This window comes from Lethenteron reissneri, chromosome 40, assembly GCF_015708825.2.
Source record: "Lethenteron reissneri isolate LAM-NWPU_2019-01 chromosome 40, ASM1570882v1, whole genome shotgun sequence".
Lineage (NCBI taxonomy): Eukaryota > Metazoa > Chordata > Hyperoartia > Petromyzontiformes > Petromyzontidae > Lethenteron > Lethenteron reissneri.
Genome location: NC_083818.1, coordinates 7,647,969 through 7,672,232, shown reverse-complemented (window position 1 = coordinate 7,672,232; position 24,264 = coordinate 7,647,969). Strand labels below are relative to the sequence as shown.

At 44.0% G+C, this 24,264-nt stretch overlaps 2 protein-coding genes across 4 annotated transcripts in view; one reads left to right on the top strand and one right to left on the bottom strand.

Annotated features, from left to right (window-relative positions):
• ANO7 (anoctamin 7) overlaps window positions 1-7,401 on the top strand; it is a 59,496-nt gene extending 52,095 nt beyond the window's left edge. For 2 of the 3 annotated variants that reach the window (XM_061568156.1, XM_061568157.1), the window contains exon 23: window positions 2,318-7,400. In XM_061568156.1, the coding sequence (XP_061424140.1) occupies window positions 2,318-2,344 (27 nt within the window). In that variant the 3' untranslated portion in view covers window positions 2,345-7,400. Of the gene's footprint in view, window positions 1-2,317 lie in introns of all 3 variants that reach the window. The other variant, XM_061568155.1, reaches the window with a different exon arrangement.
• A 1,563-nt stretch (window positions 7,402-8,964) lies between these two features.
• HDLBP (high density lipoprotein binding protein) overlaps window positions 8,965-24,264 on the bottom strand; it is a 40,893-nt gene continuing 25,593 nt past the window's right edge. The window contains exons 14-28 of the mRNA XM_061568154.1: window positions 23,806-23,919; window positions 22,245-22,331; window positions 21,164-21,295; window positions 20,588-20,806; window positions 19,641-19,862; window positions 19,018-19,236; window positions 17,882-18,101; window positions 17,392-17,561; window positions 15,500-15,604; window positions 14,748-14,882; window positions 13,301-13,444; window positions 12,655-12,834; window positions 11,560-11,676; window positions 9,998-10,126; window positions 8,965-9,828 (exon numbers count right to left, since the gene is read on the bottom strand). Of these exons, the coding sequence (XP_061424138.1) occupies window positions 9,736-9,828; window positions 9,998-10,126; window positions 11,560-11,676; window positions 12,655-12,834; window positions 13,301-13,444; window positions 14,748-14,882; window positions 15,500-15,604; window positions 17,392-17,561; window positions 17,882-18,101; window positions 19,018-19,236; window positions 19,641-19,862; window positions 20,588-20,806; window positions 21,164-21,295; window positions 22,245-22,331; window positions 23,806-23,919 (2,286 nt within the window). The 3' untranslated portion in view covers window positions 8,965-9,735. The remainder of the gene's footprint in view (window positions 9,829-9,997; window positions 10,127-11,559; window positions 11,677-12,654; window positions 12,835-13,300; window positions 13,445-14,747; window positions 14,883-15,499; window positions 15,605-17,391; window positions 17,562-17,881; window positions 18,102-19,017; window positions 19,237-19,640; window positions 19,863-20,587; window positions 20,807-21,163; window positions 21,296-22,244; window positions 22,332-23,805; window positions 23,920-24,264) is intronic.

Below are 24,264 nucleotides of genomic sequence, written 5' to 3'. Positions count from 1 at the left end.
TTCCTAGAATCAACCCACCCGCGCCTGCAATGTGGCTTCATCCCAGAGGTCGCAATCAGGTACCCGATACCCGTACACTACCCTATACCCGGCCGGGAACGGGTAGGGTACGGGTACGGCCGGGTACGGGTACCCGTTTGCGACCCTGGTGCGGCCGGGTACGGGTACGGGTAAGGAATCAAAACCCGTTTGCGACTTCTGATCCACACTGGTGACTGGGCTGAGACCATCCATTCCTGTACAGGCGGTCCTCGACTTACAAACGAGTTCCATTCCTGACCCGTTCGTAAGTCGAGTTGTTCGTAAATCAAGGACTGCCTGTGCTGAAGAACCCGGTTTATGCACAGACGGCCATCTGTGTTCCAGCAGTGGCCAAGACGTGGGTCGCGATCCACCCGTGTGTCGCTAAAGAATGTTGGTTGATCTCAGGACAAATCGGAGCACACCCTAACACGAGCAGCCAACAACCTCTCGTCACGGCTGACGGTCAATAAAAATCCCGAACTGATATTTCTTGAATTCAAAATGTAACAGTGTCTACCGCTAGATGGCGATAAGTATCGTATAAACCTGTACCAAATATGATAACAGTAAAATGTTGAGCCACCTCTCCATATTGTTATTTAAAAAACGCAGCCTTCGAATTCAAAGTGGTCCACACGTGCTACACTGCGGCAGGGCAGCAGAAAAGCAGTGCTTTGTACAAAAAACGTAAAAAATCTCCCCTCACCCCCTCCACTCCTTCCCATCCCTCCCCTAGCTTCTCGTGATCCCGAAATACACGTTACCCCTCTATCGGTGTCACTCATTCTTCAATCCTTGTCCGCCACTGGCAACTACGTCGTTCCATTTCGATTTAAAGCTTTCGTGACTGCAGGGATTCATCTTCTTGGTTCTTTCGGTAAAGTCACGTAGAAGGGAAGTAATAAAATAATAAAAATAAAACATAATAAAATAATTCTCACGACGTTTCGGCCACAATGCAAGCAGCCGTCCTCAGGTGAAAACCAGGTCTGTCGGGGAGACAGCGTCTGAATGAAACAGCACACGAGCTTGGAGCATTTGCGTCATCGTTTTCTAAGCTACGTCCAAGCGCCTCGAGTGAAGGCGCTCTGTTTGGCCGTGTGGAGGGTTACGACACATTTATAAATAACGCGATCTAACCCAAAAACCTTTACGAGGAATTATTGTGAATTTTAATTAGATTAAGTCGCATAAATAAAGTTGGTTTCCCACATTTAAAAAAAAATGCTTGGGCATTACAGGGTTAAAATTCGGCTGATTGTTGGTCGTGCTTTTTGGTGCATCGCCGGAGCCTGTTGACAGGGCCACCGGAATGGATCTCAGTGCTTCGTGTCTTGCCCTCCCCTGCTGCATTCAAACCCAGGGTCTCAGCAATGCCGGCTCAGTGCTCTGACCTCCAAGCTGCCACCCCCCCACCACAACCATCGCACTGAATAACTTACAGCGGAGTGCTGGAAACCCGACACGCCAGTGGCATTTCCACCGTGCTTTCGGGCAATGCAATGATAGTCTTCGTGTCTGTAATTTCCTACAGCTGCCTGTACGGAGCGGATGTCTTGTATTTTGAGTTGGGGGGCAGAGGGGGGGGGGGGCTGAGAGCCAAGGAGTGGGGCCCCGGGGCAGGGCCGAGGAGACACCGCAGATGTGAAACTATTTTAAAATAGTTTAATAGTTTTAAGTAGCAAAAACAATCCACGCGACCAAGGGTTGAACATGCAAACTCCAAATGTACAGGTTAATAATGACCGCTATCTAGTATAGGTGGAAAGCAACGCAAGCTGCATGGAATGATGTGAATTCTCTCAGCTCCAGATACAAGCTTCCCATGGCGCTGTTTTTTTTAATACTCGTAGATGAATACGTGACGGGTTCACGGGGAAGCGAGACCACTTGCTAACACGTTAGGAGGAATGAATTCTTGAGTTGAATCAAACCTGAATCGTGCCACTCGTGAGCTCCAAAAAACCGGGACATGTCGTGGGATGAAGAGTATCTCTTAAGAGGGGGTGAACTTCATGTCAATGCATCGTCTCGAGCCGGTCTATTATTGCGCGACTGCCAATGTGCCGGGAGAACTTGTGAGATATCCCAGGGTAGCTACGAAAGAGGATGATCCTGGGAAAACCAGGACAAGGGGGGTAACTTTCGGTCAGATTGGTGGACGGGAGAATTGTTAATCCCACCCGAGTGTCCAGGTGCCTAGTAACACTAAAACATTGTGCTGTGTTTGTGTCGTCGTTAGGCAATTAACGTTTTTATATTTTTTCTTGCCTCGCTCTTCTCTCTCTTGCAGCATGGCCTTCTCCACCCAGCTGCATGAGCGAGTGGAACGAAGCTAATCAAAGCGGCTGCACAGCTCCCTCCCTCTGCTCTCTGGCAAATTGCATACACATGTGGAGCGAACGTCCATCTCTCCCTCCCTCTCTCGCTGCCGTGAAGTGTCCTCGGCTCCACCGCACGGCTCCCAAGCCAAACGGAGATCCCCGTGAACAGCGCAGCGTTCTTGACCTTGGCGAACGTTGTCCACCCCCTCCCCTCTCCTACTCCTCCACGCTGCCGCACTGCGAATGATCGAGGCCAGCTATGAAAACGACGACGAGCAGCAGCAGCAGCAACGTCTCCCGGACACTACGTGCACGCTGTAGAGGATATATGTATGTTGAACTTCCTTTGCGACTTACGTAGGCAACCATGGCTAATCGGAGGTGCGGAGGGAAGGACAAACTCAACGCAAAAAAAGCAGTTCTAAATAAACTCGTTTTAAAAAGTTTTTTTTAATACGGTTTTATTAACAACTTCATTTAACTCGCGGTTGTAAAGTGCGTGAATTGCGCCTGAGACACGTGGCGCCTGCGTTTTGTGCGAGCCGATTCCACAGTTTAGAGACCGCGGCGTTTTTGACCTACACAAATATATATAATTAATAAGGCGTCCATACAAAAATTGAAATTGCTTGAAAGGAGGCAATTAATTGATGAATTGATGCCGATTTTAATACAGGCACGCATTGTCTCCGGATCTGAGTACGTGTGCAAAATGTGGAATTGATTGGACAACGTGAAGTGGACGAAATTTTGACTACAAGATTTGACCACGACAAACAGAGGAATCACGTTAAGTAAAACCGTTGAAAAAAATTGTTTTCAATCTCGAGTTAGGTTCCTTCGATGGTGGATAGGGACGCAAACGTAGCGTGAGGATCGCCACGTTTTTTGCCGATGTTTGTCGGTCGCGCTCGATACGCACTCCGCCGATTTAACATTTCGCCGGACGCAGCCATTGCTTCGAGTGGTCGTCTTCTCGCGTTGCACTCAATTGTTTAAGGCACCCGTCCGTAATGTCGTCAAGATGCAATGGGTGCGCGTTACATTTACACAGGTGGGTTCGTGAATGTTAAGCTCTACGGGTCGATTTTAAACACGATCACATTTGTCTCTTACTGCTGCGTAGTTTGTCACGGTTGTGCTCCGCATCTCTTCTACGTGTTTTCAGGTCGTACCTGCGCGTCATTCGGCATGTCCGACGTTTCGCTGCACGTTCCGGGCGCTTCTTCAGCAGCCAATCGGAACTGTTCAGTGCCTGAAGAAGCTCCCAGCACGTGGAGCGAGCAAGTTTAGGCGTCATGCCAAGCAACACGCGGTACAACCCGAAAACAAATGGGATGAGAATTCCTTCGTTGTACCTTACTGCTACGACAAACGAGGAAGAAGTGATGGAATGTAATGCTTGGCATTTTCCCACGTGTGCAAGTCAATTGCACTGTTGTACATTCGGTGAAGATTAAGGCGCAGCCCTGAAATGGCTTGCTCGCACCGCTTCTGACGCAAGGGGGCCTCCCCTACTTAAAGGATCTTGAGAGAGAGCCCTGAAAGAGAGTACCTGGCCTCCTCTTACACGCTAAACATTACAATGTCACTAAAAACAAACTGATGGGGGGGGGGGGGGGTCACAATAAATCAAGACTTGTAGCAGGAATATACTTCAATTAGCATAATTATATGAGAGATGTGTACAGGAGCGACTCACTCTGTGGATTATCCACATGGTCATTTCAGTATAAATTCCTATGGATATTTTTAATTCTATATTTTACAAATATATAGCGAGTGCATGGAAAGCCATTGTGAAAATAAAAGAGTGGAAGTCTGTGTGTGGTGGAGGCGATTACTATTACAAAAAAAAGAGGTCACCCAGAGGTCAGAGTGCAAAACTGCCACCTTAGTCTGGGTTCGATTCCAGGCAGCTACCTGCGATTAAACTGGGTCCTAAAGTGTAGCGAGTTGATGTTCTCAACCCGGCCACCAAATGACTGCACACACAAAACACCATCACGACATTCAATTTGGCTTTGCACTTCAATTTGGCCAAATTCCAGCTCTGGGAATTAAAATATAGTTTTTTTTACCGTCACGCTACGAACATCGTTCCTCGTTTGCCCCTACTGTGTGGACCCGGAGGTCACTTGAATGGATCTCAGACGTAACTCTGTGGGACCCACTTCCACGGGCCGTAATCCCACACGAAGAGTTGCACTGCTCTGCGAGGGATATGAAAATAGACTTCGTCTCGGGACATGAGGCTCATAGCACAATCGGGATAAAAAAAAACATTCGGGGGAAAATTACAAAAAAAGAACGGACAAAAAAAAGAACGGACGAAAAAGCATCCGAGGTTAAGATGAGGTCACATACAGGTTTTACTTTTTGATTCGAAGCTTTCGTGACTGCAAAGAATCCATACTCGGGTTCTTTCGGTAAAGTCACGTAGATATATATATATATACCTACGTGACTTTACCGAAAGAGTTTTCCTTTGCTTTATCCGGGTTCGGTTTGTGCGATTTCGCGTAAATGCGGCCAACCAACGTAGACTCAGAACTCACTTCGTGCGGTTTGAATTCACTCGTTATGCAGCTATGTGGTCGGATGTGGTGGGACAACATTGTGTGTGTACTCGGCAGGCAGCTGTCTCGTGCGGTGCATTATGGCTTGAGTGACTTGTGGTCTATGCTATGCGATTTCTGCTTTGTGCGCCCCATCTTTTTTAAAACGCATCTACCGCATTCAACGAAGAAACCCTGTGCAGGGAGGACACCAGGTGTATAAGAGCGACAGAGCCTGCGTGGTATATTCTGAAAGTGTTTTTGTCTGTTGCGAGGCAAGCAGTGTTAATACCCTGTACTCTGAATCGCATTAACGCAGTTTAGGATGGTGCAATACATTAATATGAAATTGTGTGCATTTTAAATGTTAAGATAATAAAACCTGTAGAAATGTACTATGAACAACGGGTAACGTGAGAAAACAATTGTATGTAATAGAAGTAATTAAGGTTTGGCTGCACTTTCCATCAATAGTTAATTGTGTTGAATAATATAATTATGGTTCACAAAGGGCTTCACTGAACATCAACGCTATTTTTTTCCCCATGACGCTTTGTGATGTTTGACCAACAGCCACGGAGGGAATGACACTTAAAAAGGAAACACACGGACCACGCTGCAGAATCACAAGTCGAAACGCCTTATCCAAACAATCTGGACCCATATAGGGTATTTGAGAAGAGGGGGTCATGATTAATTAGGAGTGGAACTATTTATCGATTTGTCAGTTGATTGATTCTTCAGCTTACGATACATGCATTGAAAATATTCTTTACGATCTAGCCTGTAGACACCAATCAAATTAAAAGCGGTCGGCCGCGGTGGCGAGATGTTAACTGCCTCGCCTGGTATAAATGAGGTTGTGGGTTCGATCCCGATGCCTGCTGTATATTTGGAGTTTGCATGTTGGTTTTCCCCGTGGTCATGTGGATTTTTTTCTCCGGGTCCTCCAGTTCCCCCCCCCCCCCCCCCACCATTTAGAATCAACATGCGTTTAGAGTTTGTGGCTGTTATACATTTCCACATAAGGCACTTCGACTATCATGTGGCTAGGTCGCTTTTGAAAAAAATCTATATAGTTCAGTGGGCCTTACCCGGTATGTTTTATTTAGCGTATAGTTTATAGCAATTATAATGATGCATAAGATGTCAGTAAGAAAGCCCACACTTGTAAACTAATTCCTGCTGTAACAAAACTAATAATGAAAACAATGAAATTCATTTAAGGATCTTTTAAGACATTTCGCTCTTCCTCCTAACTTACCAAGTATGACAATTTATTTTTGTGGTGGCTTACAAGGGTTGGCAAAATGCAGGACTATGCAACATCAGGTTTCCCTGGGGTATCTTTTACGAAATGTTAACCAGGTTGCACGGTCATTGAGATTCACTATATTTTGTAAAGGAGACGTTAACATCCATATGTATTCTAAAATATTAGCTTTTTACGCAACTTAACTGCAGGTAATTTACCATGTTGAGTTTGTGGTTATTATTCTGGGCAAACGACGGTCTTCGCGTTCAGACCAAGTTGCAAGGGAACGTCAACGTCCATTTCACGTCGGAAAAGCCAACAACTCTTCTTTAACGGCCTCCCGATCTTGCCAAGTTGAAACGGAATCACGCTTGTGGGCAACTTGATTCAGTGACAAGCACACTAAAGGTTCGGTAACCAAACCTAGCCCGCCCCCATGCCTTTCCATGCATGCATCACCTCTCAAGGAGGTAGAACAACCCGCTAATCCATAATCTACGCAGCGAAATAACGGGGCAATGTGCACAGCAACGAGTGTTAGCCTCGTGAGAACAGACGCAGAAGGCGCGTCATCGCGCAGTATACTTGTATATATACAAATTCGAACATGGAAGTATGCTGGGATATCTATGCAAGCGGCATGCTGGTCATCATTCTAAATTGCACGTGCGCAAAACGAATGCTGCAATAACAAAAGACATGCACTAACCGGGGTTACGACGTAAATAACGGACGTCGTCGGAGAACTTAAATGATGAAATCGTGTTTTTTATGCTTTGTAATATTAGGTATGGAGATGGGCAACAATCAGGACCTTTCGCACGAGACGGACTAAACGTTGGACACACATTTCTCATTTTTGGGCACGTTCGCATTAGCGCCGTCATACGGAATGTGCACAGCGAAACGTTTACTCTGTTGAATAAAACGCGACTGTAAATTGCTACGTAATATCCGCGATATGTACATTTTAAAGAACGGCCGTTTCCTATAAGCATGCAAAACATTGATGCAATGTAAATTGGCCAAATTATTATAGTAGATCACTGGTGGTTTTTTTTTTATCTTGAAGCTTTAGACATAAATCCGCGATGGTCGGCAACAAAAAGCACTTTTTAGTTTCTAACGCGATGCAAATGATAAGGGTGGTTTGCATACGGCGGCATTGTAACTAACATACGCATGTTTGACATGTAAAACCACAATTTTACGCTTTGAGAATTGCCTTGTGTGTGCATGAAATAAATGCAATGTTACGATGTCTAAAGTGTCCGCGCATATCAGTGTTGTTTTTTTGTTGTTCAACGATACCTGTAAGACCACCCTGGGGTGTATCTGTTAGTATCAAATTAAATTTCAGTTAATTTCATAATTTAGGCTTCTCCACATCCATTGCATGATTCGCCCTACTACATACATCGCTTGTTGAAGCATATATTTGAATAATCTTGTATAGGCTCCAGCTTTAGTATTTGCTGGGCAACTTCTGATCTAATGACGAATTGTAATTTCCAAGCATGTGGAGTGTGCACGTGGCCATGTTATGAACCATGTTCCATTGTTAAGTTTATCTAGACACCAGCATTGCAGTCTTTAGGGCTTAACCTTGTGTACATTGAACTTCTTTCGCACCGTACGTAGCCAACCATGCTAATTGGAGGCGAGGGGTGGGGGGACAAGCTAAACACAAAAATTTAGTTCTGAAGAAATGAGGTTTTCAATAAAAATGTGAAAGTGCATATAGCTCCAGTGGCTTCCACAATTATCACACACCACACGCCAATTTTTATCGGCCATGCTTGCCCACAAAATATAACAATAGGTTTTACCCTTTCTGGCAATAAAACAGGTGTGAAGACGTTAAAACACCAAACAGAATCTACTTGAACGGAATCCGTCTACATTACCCACACGTACTTGTGAACATGCAAAAAAAAACATGCTCTGATAATATATTTATATATTATGCATATCATTATCAGACAATGCATATATTGTAAAAGCATGTTTTTGAACATGGATACAAAACACATGCTCTGATAATAAATGCATATTATATGCAAATATATCATATATATATATATGAATAACATATGCTATTATGTATATTATCAGTCAATGCATATCAGAGTGTGTTTTTTGTTTGCATGTTCACAATCACGTGTGGTTAATGCAGACAAAATTCCTTGAAAAATGGATTTGATTGCCAGAAAGGGTAAAAACTATTGTTATGCGATGAAATGGACCTAGAAGTGGTTGCAAATTCAGCATAGCAAATAATATTTTTCTTCCCTCCTTCGCACGAATGAGAAAGAAAATGTGAAGATGTACCCCATGTCTGTGCGGGCTAAGAGGAGTTGAGTGTGCTTTATGGAAGTTGACACGTTTCACCAAAAGGCAGCCAAATGGTGAGGCTTTGATGCCACTTGGAATTGCGCCACCAACTCTGGACTGCCAACACAAGTAGGGTTAAGTTGTCCACTGGTAACCTGCTCAAGTTACAATCTGAACTGGCTGGCATCATGGACAGCACGAGTTCTCATCCAATCAGATGAGGCACACGTATTATGGTGGAAACAGCCGTTTTCTATTTTGATGGTCAGAAACATCCAATTCCATAAAAATTTAAAATACAGCAATACTCGAATAAGTCCTGGTATCGAGCTCACCACACACCCCATGCACAAATTAGTGGCAATTGCCACTAATCACCAAGCTGTAGGAATATCAAATATATTTTAAACATCTTAACGTGTGTGTGTTCATGTATAGTGGCGGGGCACTGATGACAAGACACAAGCGCTTCTCTAATTGTACTTTTAATAGTATTTTGAAGTATTTTTTCATACAGAAATACTTTTTAATTTTTTTAGCTTTTTTTTTATTATTGTGCATATTTCCAACAACGTCTCACTTCAGGTTTAAGGCTACTGGAATTTATGTTCTTCTCCTTACATTACATGTTTTTTTTTTATAAGTAAAAGGACAAAACATTCACATAATCCCAAAATACATTTCAATGAAAGGACATTGACATGATTGCAACTTTTGCTTTTAGTGTTGTGCCCACTCACTCCGCATGATTTATCTTTTTCATTTCATCTTCCGTCATAAGACGTGTCTGCTGTAGCCGTTCTGCTTTAATCACAGTAGTGAGGGTAAATTACGCACTGGGAGTAAACACTCGGTGGGGAAGATGGAAGATCATAGGCTCAAAACATGCTACGCTCACAAGGTACACCCACACACTGTGGCAGTGAATGGCCTTGCTTCTCGTTCTTGAAAATAAAACAGAACCAACTTTTCGGCCAATTGAATAGATATGCCAACTGGGGCAAGGCGATCAAGAAACTGGTCAAACGGGGGTAAAGAGAGTTATTTCATGTGTCTGCCAACCAATCAATTGTTCAAGATTTAAGCAATCGTAAGAGGGGTCTTGAAAGGAATAAGCTAGTCCCCAAGCAAATGGTAGAGGATGGGGAAGGGGGGGGGTCGGCAGGGATCTGGGGGATGGAGGGGGGGGTGAAACACGACAATGGCTGACTGTGAGGGTTGCCACAAGCAATCTCAATGTTTAGAATTTTTTTGGTCCCCACACGGTAGACTTGGGGGGAGCGATGGCGGCACCAAAGCTTGGGAACTCTTCGGAACTGGTCATGTCAGGAGCCTAAAGCCACACACCACAACATGCCCACCACAAGTCAGCGAATGACGAAAACAGTTTTCAGCGGTCACTTTCTCCACGAAGGATCAATGTCATTAGGTTTTATCGGTAAGTGTTTTTTCTTTTTAAAACAAGAAGAAGCAGAATGGGGCCATATGTGCAAAACACTGACCTGTGAGGCCGACTGGTCCCATGGGGCATCCCGCACCACGAAGCCCTTGGCAGGAGGCTTGGGGGCCTCGACGTGGCGAGACGGCTTCACGTAAGACTGCGCCTCTTCACTCTCCGAGACATCCATCAGCTGAGAACGACACGCAGCGAATATTCCAAGTCAGCACTCGTCCAAAAAAAACTTCCCGAATCCCAAGCACCACGCGGGGACTGCGATAACTTCTTAGCTCCAGGGTGGTTCAGGTTAAATATTCTGGCTCAAAAGACATCTTACAAAACTGGTCCCTAATTTTATCTATCCTGAAAGCACGATGGATGGAGAGCCAACGAATTTATCAATAATGGTTTCGAACACACAAAAACATGTAACAAAAAGCACTGCGCTTCTGAGCTTCATGCAAAAATAATACCATTCATTATAGATTTGAAGCTTTCGTGACTGCAAGGATTCATACTCTTTGATTTTTTTTCTTCAGGAAAGTCACGTAGGTAAAAAATCTAATCAAATAAATAAAAATGTAGTTGTTTTCATTTATTTGATTTGATTTCTTACCTACGTGACTTTACCGGAAAAAAACCCAAAGAATAACACCATTTTATGATGAGGTGCATTGTGGTCCTCGTGTGTTATGTCACCATTGAAATAAATTTGAGCAAATGTGATTGAGTGACAGGCAGCAGTGATGCAGTGTTAGACAAATAGACCGGTTTCATTATCATTAGAATACATCAGTACTCTTTGTAAATTATAGCCACCAATGCTCAATAGTTCAGACTTCTCCTGGATGAGTAGCCATGTACAGTTCTCTTTAATGTTGGTGACATTTAATTTAGTTAACCAGTTTTACCAATTGAGACTATATAGGCATTTATTGAAAACAATCGAATCTAATGTATGCATAATTTGTATTAAATATCCACATGAAAGGGGTCAGGTTTTTTTATAGCTAAACTAAATACGAGTCTCAGAAATATTTACGGTCAGACTTTTTCCCTTGTGTTGACAAATGACTTTGTTGCTAGAAATGGTCTGTTTTCATCTAACTTGTTGGCACCAACTCTAGGAGAGGAATGCTTTTCGTAAAGTATTTTCTGAGCCAGCACACTTCTAAGTTTAATATTCAGTCACTGTGCTTTGGAAGTAACACTTGTCAATGTAATTTAACAACCATCATCGCTCCATCGCAAATTCAGTAGAGCCAATTAAACACTGCTCTACAAATGCTTCAACTTCGAATATTAACCACCATTCCCGATGCTCATCTGTTGGCACTGCTAAACTAAAGTTGCGTAAAACCTCCGCATCCCTATGGTGGAGACCATTCACCCAAGCGTCCTGATGAGATACAACAATAGGACATCCCTGCACGGTTCATCCACATGCCAGCTCGGATATAAATGTTAGAAATACAATATAATCATTCAGCACTGTCGGACAAGGGGTGGGGGGGGGAACAACACCACAATCAAAATGTTAACGTTAAACGTTGACGATAAATACCCGACGGTTCTTCCTGCCCCAAGAGACGTTTGCGACGCGTGGACCTTCATGCGAGGACTTACATACTCCTCCTCGAGGTTGAGTAGGTAGTCCACGGCGTTGTCGACGTTCTCAGGCAGACCGGTCACAGTCACAAGGTCTGGGTCATCGGAAGTTGGTTGCGGGAAGTGAATCTCCACCTGCGCAGGCCAAGGGCAGCGTTCAGGTTTGGTCACCACGGGAAACAACAGCGCACCAAATGCATTGGTCGTGCATTTTAATGACGCAGCAACCGCATTACATCATCATCAGCCTTTTCTATCCACTGTTGGATGATGGCCTCGAAATCCTTCACAGTAATTGCAATGCTGCAATACATCCAACCACAGCATAAGGAATTGTAACTCGCAGACCCGCCCCTACTGGACATCTGTGAAAAAGAGCTTCATTGGTCATCTGATTCCTCCAGGTTAAATAAAGATTCTGATTCTGAATGATCATCACTCGCTCCCTATGGTGGTTGTCCCGCTTAAGCACGATCGCTCCTTTGGCGAATTACTTTTGGAGTTGAATATTGAGTGCGGGAAACAACCCTAACAATCCACAGGCGAGCGTGATGTTGCCTATGGTACGAATAACGTTACCAAGCCCCACCCAGCGTCTCCCGTACAGCGGCGCACTTGGGGACAGAGGTGAGACTTATTTCCCACCCCCCCCCAACCCCTGTGTCTTATCCAATTATTCGAGTAATCAAACCGATAGTCAGGAGAGCAATCAATTCCTTAAATGATAGGATAGTCGAGCTCAATGAGCGGCAAAGAAAGTATAAACTATAAAAAAACGATTGAACTATAAAGTATTTTTATTTTACCAGGTATGACCCACTAGTGGTCTACGTAACCCTTTTTCAGAGGCTACCTGGCCAAAAATTCGCTCAACGAAGTGGCTTATCTTGTAAAAATGTATATCAGCCAAATACTCTAAACGCATATTTCTAAATGTGGAGGGAAAAACCGGAAGACCCGGATGAAAAATCCATGCAATCACGGAAAGAACGTGCAAACAACAAATACAGGCATCAAAAGTTGGGATCGAATCCACAGCCTCCTGTATACCAGGCAAAATAGTTAACATCTCGCCACAGTGGCGCCCCAAGAAGTCATTGCTCGCGAGGGCACCTTGTACTCATCCATGATCTTGCGGATCGCTTTGCCGCGTGCTCCAATGAGGCGCGAGTGTACACGGCGGTCCAGCGTAACGTCCCTGTTGACCATCTCCTCAAACTCGCCCACGATCTTCAGGATGGCGTCACGCGCAGACTCCGCATTGCGCTCATAGCCAGTGATGGTGATGGCATCCTGTGGAAAAAACGGTGCAAACGGTCACCGAATCGCACGCGCTTTCAGATGCGCTACTGCGGCTGTCTGGAACGTTCTTCCTTCCAATATTAGGAACCCACTGGAGCCGCGCAGTTTTAAATCTAGAATAAAAACTAATTTCATCATAACTGCTTTTTTCGTTTAGTTTGTTGTCCTTCCCCCACACCTCCAATTAGCACGGAGGTACGGCCACTCATTCCACCACTGGCACGTCCTCGTAATAAAGATTAATGATACTGAGAACCAACATGGTTATTCAATCTCATGCAGATTATCCTGCTAAATGGGACCACTCGCCAATTTAACATCATTCCATAAGTGACACCAGAAAAATTTAAACGGATTGGTCCACACCAGAGACAGCTTTCTTTGGAGCCTAGTCTCAAACAGTGCTAGACCAGTGAATGGCAAAATGCCACCAGCACAAAGACAATGCACGGGTCACCTGGTTTTCGCCGTCTTTCTCCGGGAACTGGATGTTGACATCGTAGTCTTTGCGGACCTGGGAGATGACGGCCCCCTTGCGTCCAATGATCTTGGGGTGGTACTTTGAGTCGACAGACACCGTCAGCTTGAAACCACGCAGAGCCTAGGAGAGCGGGAAGTCACTTTGGGTGAAGCTCAACCAAAAGAATGAGGGCCTCAAGACTTGTGCACAATGAGACGGTGACTTTCGTGACATGAACAAGGATTACGGTTGTACCAACCCAGACCCAAAACAAGAATAAGGGATTTTGATGCTTACGAATACTACTGCAATGAAATATCATGCCCCATTTCTTAACCAGGGTGATGGCTGCATCAACTTGGTACAAATTAGGAGGCCATGCTTAGAAAAATTGTGTGGAGTTTCTTACAACGTTGGATTTCTGCTATGATGCTAGCAAATGTTGCTTGAGATTCCCTTGAGAATGTACGTCACAGGAAACTGTTTTAATGATAGCACGATACATTATACAGGGAGGAACAATGTTCCACACTGCCCACCAGGGATTAATTAGCTGTCTGTCTGTCTGAATGTCCGTCGTGCATTGATTGGTGGAGACCTTACAAACAGCTCTTTGATTGGTGGAGACCTACTGCCGGGTACGGAGAGGGGAGGTGCCTAAGGGAGGAGGGTCAGGGGAGGGGCCTAAGGAAGGGGGGGGCGATAGTTAAGGGGGCTGTCTGCCTGGCTACCTAAAGTCAAGTTATCTTTTATACATACAGATAGGAACAACAGGTCCCACACTGCCCACCAGGGATTATTTGTCTGTCGTGCACGAATGCGCTGTCCAACCAAGTTCCTACCTGCCCACTCCGAAGGAACGTGTTTTTATTCCATTTATCATTTTAGAATCAAGGTCACATGAACTCGGTGAATTCCTTTATTGAAACTGACCCAGTGGCGAGGTCGTTCATACTCGATGTTAATAATTACAAGGATGAGGATAAACCCAGTCACTACATATCAATTAATACTGTTCGTTTTAGCAGTTTGCACCATTTAATTGAACGGCGTGAGTGAAATATGGTCAATCATCAAGGCCTAAACGCGACCGGAGGCATTCATCCAGCAGCCATATGACAAAAAGGTGGCAAAGTTATTTTGATTTTTTACTTCTAAAACAAAAATGTCTTTTTCGATTTAAAGCTTTAGTGACTGCAGGGATTCATATTCTTGGTTCTTTCGGTAAAGTCACATAGAAGGGAAATAATAAAATAATAAAAATAAAACATCAGAAAATACAATTCTCTTAGTGAGAATTGTATTTTAAAACATAACAAAATACAATTCTCTTAGTGAGAATTGTATTTTATTATTTTTTCATTTTATTATTTTATTATTTCCCTTCTACGTGACTTTACTGAAAGAACCAAGAAGAAAAATGTCTTTATCCAAGAATGCTCACCCGATCTTCCTGCTCTGCCAGAAGCTCCTTAGCCCGACTCAGAAGCCCGGCTTTTGCACGCTCAGCATTGGGCAACAGCCCAGTCACCTTGATCACATCCGATTGCATATCCGATGGTGGAATAGCAATGTTAACCTGTAGGTGGGGCAGGAGAGAGCATTCAGATTCAGTTAACAATGTCAATACAGTTGATGTATATGTACAAAATACACATCAATTCAGCCAAGCACCAAGCATTGCAACTGTATACCTACGCGTTTTATTAATGAAGATGCTGCACATTTCGATTTAAAGCTTTCGTGACTGCAGGGATTCATCTTCTTGGTTCTTTCGGTAAAGTCACGTAGAATGGAAATAACAAAATAATAAAAATAAAACATAATAAAATAATGCGTTGTGGCCGAAACGTCGTGAGAAATTATTTTATTATGTTTAATTTTTATTATTTTATTATTTCCATTCTACGTGACTTTACCGAAAGAACCAAGAAGATGCTGCACATTGTAGTTTAGTTTTTATCATATGGTTATTCGATTGCCTTGTTTAATCTAGATTCTCCTTTAATTGGCTTTCACCAGTTTATAAATAAATTACTTGAATAACTGAGTTAAATGAAGAGAAGGTTAGTCTCAAAAGGCTCTGACCTATTTATAAAGTAGAATGAAAAAAAAATTTGCCAATTAGAGAGACTCAATGGGCTTTCAACTGGTTATAAATAAAGTATACAAAATGCATTCATTTGCAATGCTCACCTCGTACTCTTCCATCATTTTGCGAATTCCAGTACCCTTCTGCCCAATGATGTAACGATGGAAGTCATAGGGAACCTCCACCTCCACAACAATGGGTACCAGAGCCTGCACACAACACACACAAAGAATGCACGTATATCCTTTAACAAACTGTTGGACAAGTCCTGTTTGCAAGCACCTATGAAGGCGGCCAGCACGGCACATGGAGGGGATGGCGTTTACAGGCAACACCGGCGACTCATCTCGGGGATGCATAGGACCTGTTAAATATTCACTGCTGTTATTGTGGTCATCGCCGGAGATCGAACTTCGGTCACCGGGTTTATATCACAGCGCGCCAATGACTGCACTGCTAACACCACACACACACACAAGATAACACACAGAGACAACTAAAGTTTGACCTCCACTGACAAATACTGGTTTAAATCATTAATGAAGCTGCTAAAATAGACAAATGACCAATGTACTGGCATAAATATGGCAGAATATAAAAAAGGAAATTTCTACAAAAAACCACGACTGTGCTTTTTCATACATAAAGCAAAAAGTAGGTCTTCCTGTTTAAATAAGCACAGGGGTGGCACTCATTGTCATTGGCAAGCCTGATACATCCATTTTATTCCAATGTTAGGAACGATTTACCATCATAAGACCAACCACCAAATATAGTCGGACTAAAGAGTAATGTTGGTAAGCACTTGTTAGACGAGTTATATTTATGAGGATATTTACAGAAAGGGGCAGTTTTCCAGTCAGTTAAGAAATATTTTTTTCTTTTTTCTAAAATGCTGGCAGAATATTACATTCTTGCAAATGATGTGACATTTTTAATGCCGATTTTTAAGCATGATGCATGCCGTGGTAATCCCCACAAGAAATTACCAGATGGCCACAGGGAGTGAGTTGTACCGTCAACAGAGCAAATGGCTCCATGATGAGCGAGCTTCCCACGTGTACCGCAAACAAAACCCCAAGAGTCAATGCCTTTCTGTGGCACATGGCTCCTGTTCAGCTGATAATTAAAGCTATCATTGCGAGTCTAGCTGCACGCGAGTAAAATGGTTCTCAAGTGCATTGAGCTGATGGTTTTTAGCCCCGTCTCCAATAACTGTACAAAAAAACCCACAATATTAATTTTGTTACTAAATTATGTAATGTGCAAAAATGTACACGTCATGAATAGAAAATAAAATAAAAATTATCTGGAGCAAGGCAGGTGTGAAAGTGCAGCCTTATGGCGTGAAATCGGGGGTCACTTGAAGAGAAATTAGAAAAGTACTTGTGTGGTATCATCTTCCAACGGGACATTCTCGATCACATATGGACAACTTTGCAAATTCCATAATGGATTTATCAGCGGTGCACAAAACTCCGGCACGCAACAGTCCACAATCTTGAACGTTTTATGGGCAACATGAAATCTCCAAGTGCGGAGCAGCTAAAAACAATGGTCTGATTGAGCTAATTATCAGGTTCTATTAAGTGTTATATGAAATCAGAGAGCCCAGTTGGAACGACAATCAGAAGATGCCGTGGGGGCCCTTGAGGACCAGACTTGTGCACCCCCGGGACATACCTCATTTCATGACATGACGCTAATAGGACAATTTAAATAACACTGGGTAAATGCAGAAAGCCCTGTGGTGGGAGTGATTGTGCTGCACTGGCTTTGCCTGGTAGGATGAGGATGGTTTAGTTTTATTTGTGATGTGTTTACCTTTCTAGTACTTTCCACTACCGTGTTTTTGTATTGCCGTTTTCACGTTATTACCTGCCCCCCTACTGGACATCTGTGAAAAAAAGAGCTTGATAGCTCATCGGGTTCCTTCAGAATCAATTCATAGTCTGATTCTGGGTGTGTGTGTGTGTGTGGGCACGCGAGGCCTCACCAGCAGGGCATCACGTGCGCCCTCACACTTCTCTTGGCGGCCAGTGATGAGGATCACGTCCCTGCGTCTCAGAGTCGCCGGGTCGGTGATGGTGGCCGCTTCTCCGTTAACGTCGCCGTTTTCCTGCTCCGAATGCGGAGGCAACGGCTGCGGCTGCTGTTCCGCGACTTCTGTACCCACAACAACGAGCGCAGCGCACAAAACCGAGCCACTGTCTATGGTAAACGTCGGATGCATGGCTTCATCCAGTGAAGCCAAGGCCACGTATAACATCACTCGTAACAGTGACAATAGTAGGCATTTCACCAAAAATCTGTTCAAAATTGATTGTCGCTTAAGTACATCATATGCTAACGTTAAAATAAGCTGCAGTAGAAAATACGCTGGCGGCCTAGAATGTGGCAGGTAAATGGTCTGACCCATGTTACATGAACTCAACGTTCATCATTTAAACGGAGAGCAGAAAGCTTATTTTAAGATCTCAACATACCCTGCTGCTGCTGTTGCTGCTGCTGCTGTTGTTGCTGCTGATGCTGCTGCTGATGCTGCTGTTGTTGCTGCTGATGCTGCTGCTGCATGTCCTCCCGCTCTGGGAACTTGATCTGCACGTCGTAGTCCTTGGTTACCTGCTGCACTTTGGAGCCCTTGGCTCCCATGACAGTGCGGTGATATTTCTGAGCGATCACACACTCGATGGTCACCTGAGACTCCTGCACACGCGGCATGTGTGGAAAAATAGGTTGATTAGGAACAGTAGAATAGGTAGCTGTACAGTTAGTCAAGAAATACGCAAGCTAAATATCGTAATAAACAGAACATAAATAACAAATAGGCAACATCACGAATAAGCTATATTGTGCAAAAATGTGCCCCGCTAGCATATAAAGTAGAAAAAGGCAACTCTAAGGTTTTGGTCAGAATTAAGTGCGGTGACCAGTCTCTTCCACAGCCATTCCTTGCTGTGAATTAAGTGACATTGTGAGACCAAGTAAAATTCCCTCCATTCAATTTTCAATTCTTTCTATTATTGCCAGGGATGGCCCACAGAGCTATATAGCTCTTTTTCAGAAACGAATCTGGCCACAAATGATAGCATGGACGAAGCAGCTTATCACGTGGACATTTATGGGCAGCCAAATGTTCGAGACGCATGTTTCTAAATGTGGAGAGAAAACACTGGAGAACCCGGAGAAAAATCCACGCGACCACGAGAACAACACGCAAACTCCAAATATACAGCAGGCGTCAGGGTCGCGATCAAGCCCAATAGCTCCTGTATACCGGGCGAGGTAGTTAACATCTCTTAACCACCGTGATGATGATGATGAGAGACACCGCAAACTCCAAATATACAGCAGGCGTCAGGGTCGCAATCAAACCCACGACCCCCTGCATACCGGGCGAGGTAGTTAACATCTCTTAACCGTGATGATGATGATGATGAGAGAGAGACACCGCAAACTCCAAATATACAGCAGGCGTCAGGGTCGCGATCAAGCCCAAGAGCTCCTGTATACCAGGCGAGGTAGTTAACATCTCGCCACCGTGGCACCCCTGGCCATTACCAAGCTTTTGGGCCATGCGCTGTACACGTACACACTCAAATTGTAAAATGCGAGCTTTTACCAGATCATCCACGATTTCCAGGATACGTTTCTTGGCCCCCTCCACACACTCCTTGGCTCCCTTGAGCACCACCTTGTCACTCTTGACGCCGGTGCGCGGCAGGCTCACGGTGACACCGCCGTACTCGTCGGCAAGGTCGCGCAGGACTTGGCAGCGGCGGGCCACAAAGTGGCGGTGGTGCTTCACGTCCACGGTCATCGAGTCCTCCACCACGTCATCCTGGCACCGGCGAGACATTTTGATAAATAAACACACAACTTCGGTATACTGCGAGGTATGCCATTATCTATTTTGCCGCTCATACTTGCTAGGGAGTGCCTTCATTTCCCGCACCTCCAAATAGCACGGTTGGCTACGTACGGTGCGAAAGAAGTTCAATATACGTACAAAGCATATATTTATTGGGTATTCAAGACCAGAATGTTATCTGTAAGGCAACTGATTTCACCACAGGTAGGAACCTGAGATTCGCACCGAACGCTGTAACACAATGCTAGCTAGATTGTCCCAACCCATGCAAATACCAGCTTCCCAAGTCACGCAAGACACCAATCAAATCCATTTCAGACACTAAAAATCCACGTTACATTTTTCAAGGAGCACTCTACCGCTCTGTTAATCACCAGATTTTTGATGAGAGCCGTGAGCTCCTTCTCCGCATCCTTCACCGCGTCCTCCTTGCCGATGATGGTGATGAGCTCCTGATCCTTGTCGTCGGAAGCCGGGAACACGATGCGAGCGCCGGTCTTGTCTCGGACCTTACGGATGTTGGCGCCGCCACGTCCGATCAGGAAGCGGTGGTACTCGGGTTTGGCACGCACCTCAATCGTGAAGCTGTTCACTTGCTGCAACGCACAAAGCACAAATTCCTCCCGTGAGGACACTGGATCACTCGGCGTTTTCTATTTTTAACAGCAGCCAAACTTCACGATATTTACAGGCACTGATGTGGCAGCTGTTGAGGTTGAGTCACTGGAATTTGGTCAACAGCATAGTGCCAAGGATTAGTAAGTTGGAATGGAGGCAAAGTTATGAATACAAATTAATGTACTGGCAGAGGGGAAGAGTAGAATAGGAGTTAACATAGTGCAATTAACTCTGTGCCCGGAGTTCCATTCCTCATCTTCAAAGCAAAAGACAACCTTGGTCTGAACAGGAATTGCCTGATTGCCTCATTTTAAATAATGATGACGAGCAAGATGATGAAAGAGATGTTTTGGGGATCTGTATCATAAGGCAGGTAATGAAATGCAACAGAGAAAACACAACGGAAAAGAGGGTTACGAAGAAAGAACTGGAGACGCACCATGCCCAACAACGATTTTAAAAGGTCAGAATCAGAATCGTTATTTATCCTGGCAGAAATCCAATGAGCTACAAAGCAATTTTTCACAGATGTCCAAGTACGGGCGGTCATCGAATTATCCTGGAACAACGTAGCTTAAGCTGGCTGAACACCAGAAGTTGTGGCGAAGCTGCGTTGGCCGGTGTGCTGCACGGGACGGGAAGGCACCAAGGTAAGAATGACGAAAGCGAAGAGTTAAAGCCTGCGGGACATTAGCGCCGGTACCTTCTCCTCGGCAAGCTGCATCAGCTGCTTGCACGCGCGGTCCACCTCCGGCTGCGGCCCGCGGATTGTGACTTTGTCGCTGCCGGACCCCTCGGACGGGAAGTGGATGTGCACGCCACCGCACTCCTCCATGATGGCGCGAACCAGGCGGCCCTTGGCTCCGATCAGAGAGTTGTGCAGCTTGGCTGGGATGGTCACGTCAGCCTCCTTGATGTTGGCCTGAGAGCGCAGAGAGAGAAAGAAGGGCGGGCGTTAAAAACGTAAAAAACACGCGTGGAAATTCGCAAACCCGAGGCCCGACGTGCGACCAAGTCACCGTGTAAAAGTGTACAACTTTCATTTGAAAAATGGCTCACCTTTTGAAAAGTCACTTGCAAAACACTACAAACAGCCATATGAATAGACAAGTCTTGGTTGTAGCATAGCTCATGCAGGATTTAAAAACTGTTTTCGTGAAACATTGAAAGCTTATGAAAACAATTGCTCTCATCGTAACATCTCTGGCAATATAAGCGACACTTGTAACCGCTTGAATGACACTGCGTGCCTAACAAATGGCACATCCTTATTCCTTACCAGTTCCTTCTGAATGGCCAGGACTTTTTCACGAGCCGCCTCGCAGTGAGCCTTCTTCCCAGTGATGACGATCATCTCAGAGTTGCTGTTTTCGGTCGGCAGGTCAATCTTGGTGTTGGTTTCCTCGCGAATCTGCAAGGGAATGGTCGCAGCAAAAAAACATTGACTTGAGCGTTTGGTTTGGCAAGCAAGATAACAGACTGGCAAGGCAACAGCTAAATTAACGATGGATATCAAAAAGGTTTAACCCCTATTAATTACCATTTCAACCAAATACACATTGCTGATACCTAGCACTATTATACTTTGAGGAGCTTAAGCAGTCATCCAAAACAAGCTTTATGAACTGATCTTGCATTGCACCTTTTCTCAGGAATTTTCAACAAAGCAAAAGTGACTTTCACACAATTAACTAGCACTGTCTACGTAAGATAATAGGATTACATCAAAACGACACCTGGTGAAAAAATCGACCACATTTCCACGTAAAATTTTGACTTTTCACTTTCGTGACTGCAGGAATTCATATTCTTGGATCTTTCGGTAAAGTCACGTAGATAGAAAATAATAAAAAATTCAATAAAAATAAAAGCAAACAACCCACGACGTTGCGATCGCAACACAAGCGGTCTTCTCCGCCTGATGAAAACCGCTTTGTGTTGCGATTGAAACGTCGTAGGTTTTTTGCTTTTATTTTTTCTACATTACTTTACTGAAAGAACCAATAAAATCATTTCTACGTTCTTTGAAATCAATATAATATTATGCATAATAGTTAGAAAATCAAGCTTACCAATAACTTAGCATTATGTAATCATTAACCGCTTAATTAAATTTTTTCTTCGAATACCGTACATCAACAAAACATGCATACTGTAAGCACTGTAATATGTTCCAACAATTAACTTTAATTTTAAAATGCTGACGTTCGATCATACGGCTCAAGTGTTTTTGTAAAACTAACGCCGCTAAATTATTCAAATTACAGAGATGTCTACTTAACCAATGTTTTTATTGATTACATTTCATTTTGAGTGGATTTAACAACTCATGATGCTGTCCAGAATTTATTGCATCTTACCTTCTTAATATTGGCACCACCTTTCCCAATAATATTTTTGTGAAATTGTTTGAATATGGGCACGCTGATGGAGTAGTTGTTCTCAATCTGCAATCAAACGGTCAGATGTTGCGCACATTAGCATAAAAAGATAGCACGTCATGTCATTAATCTTACATATAACCTGCACGGTTCGGCTAAACAATCTAATAATACAAGCACAGATATGCGGATGCATCATGTCGCATGATGAAAGAAGAATAGGCTTTACTCTTTCTGGCAATAACACTTGTGGCATATTTTGTCACAAGTATGTGCAGTTAATGCAGACTTAATGCCCTGCAGTAGGTATCCATTTGGTGGTTGAACATCTTAACACCTGTGTCATTACCAGAAAGAAGTTCAACATACATAGAAAGCCTATTATTCTCATTTCTTCATTATGATACTGGCAAAAAAGGGTTCCATAGAGACACATTACATATTTTGTTAATAGCATTGCTAAAATGTTGAATAGTGGCTTTAAACAAAAAATAAATTATACCATGCGGGTCCCCTGTCTCTTAGGACATTCACAAAAATGCAACACAACTTACGTTCCATAATAGTTTTTTTGGGTTAGATCGTGTAAATATATAAACGTGTCGTTAAAACCCGCCACCACCCGACACAGCCAACTAGTAAGGGTTGTCATGTAAACAGAACGTGGCCAATTCGTCACTAGTACAGCACACCGGTGTGTTGGAGAGCCAAGCCATAACATTTACAATCCGAGTACGACGTTTCGCCAGTAATTACAACTAGCTTCATCAGGCGACAGACAGATTTGTGACAAATTGGCTGGCATGTTCTGTTTACATGACAATCCCATACTAGTTGGCTGTGTCGGGTGGTGGCAGGTTTTAACGACACTTTTATATACTTACGCGATCTAACCCAAAAAAAAACCTCTATTATGGATGAATTGGTCGCGAAAGCCTACGTGTTAAACAACTCATGTTTCATAATTGGCGTTCGTAACAGATGGGGGGGCTAGTCCGCCTATTGCAGATCGGTTGAGGCCGACAAGCCAGATGACAGGATGGTCTGGCCGGGACCATGCCTTTGTATTGCCAGTGCTAAAGTTTACACAGCACATCCATTTAAAGCTTTCGTGACTGTAGGGATTCATCCTCTTGATTCTTTCAAGAAGATGAATCCCTGCAGTCACGAAAGCTTTAAATCGAAATTTAACCGCCTCTACGGGGAGGGATTCACATAACTAATTGTATTTTATTATTTTATTATTTCCCTTCTACGTGACTTTACCGAAAGAACCAAGAAGACAGCACATCCAGGCGCTGTTTAACAATAAGCCGACCAAGGCGAGGCGTAGGACAGGTTCGGATACCACGGGACACCGATGTTATTCGTGGCCAGGTTATAGGTAGACAGCGCAGTTGCGAGAACCAGTCAACTACGGCTCATTACAATGTCTTATTCCTTGGCCCAATATTGCCGTGTGGTTATACAACAAGATATTTACAATTTTCAGCGCTGTAACTACCAATACTTCAAAATCAATTTGCCAAAAGATCCTCACCAACTCGGCAACCAGTTTTGCCATGAACTTGGCACACTTCTCCACTTCGTTCTTGGGGCCCCGCAGTTGCACAATGTCGCTCTTTTGCGCTGGATCTGGGAAGTTTATGATGACCTAGAAAAACAGAAGAGAATCACTTTAAGTGAGAGGCGATTCTCCGCTGCGGTTTAAACCGTGCATGTGTGAACAGCATCGCAATATCGGCACACTCGCGACTTTGTACTCGAGTCAACAATTTTAACGGCTTGCAACTGCCTGAACATTCGTGCAACCAATTACCAAAGCATGCCACAACAGCTGCACAGTTGACATCATAAGACCAGCAACATTCACAAATGTAGGCCTTTATGTGCGTGTCAATATTATGGCCTCTGGACACCAGTCAGATACAAATAATAACAGTCCCCTCATGCACGTTAAACTGAAAGAAGTGAGATAACAACGTTGACAGTGGTACTT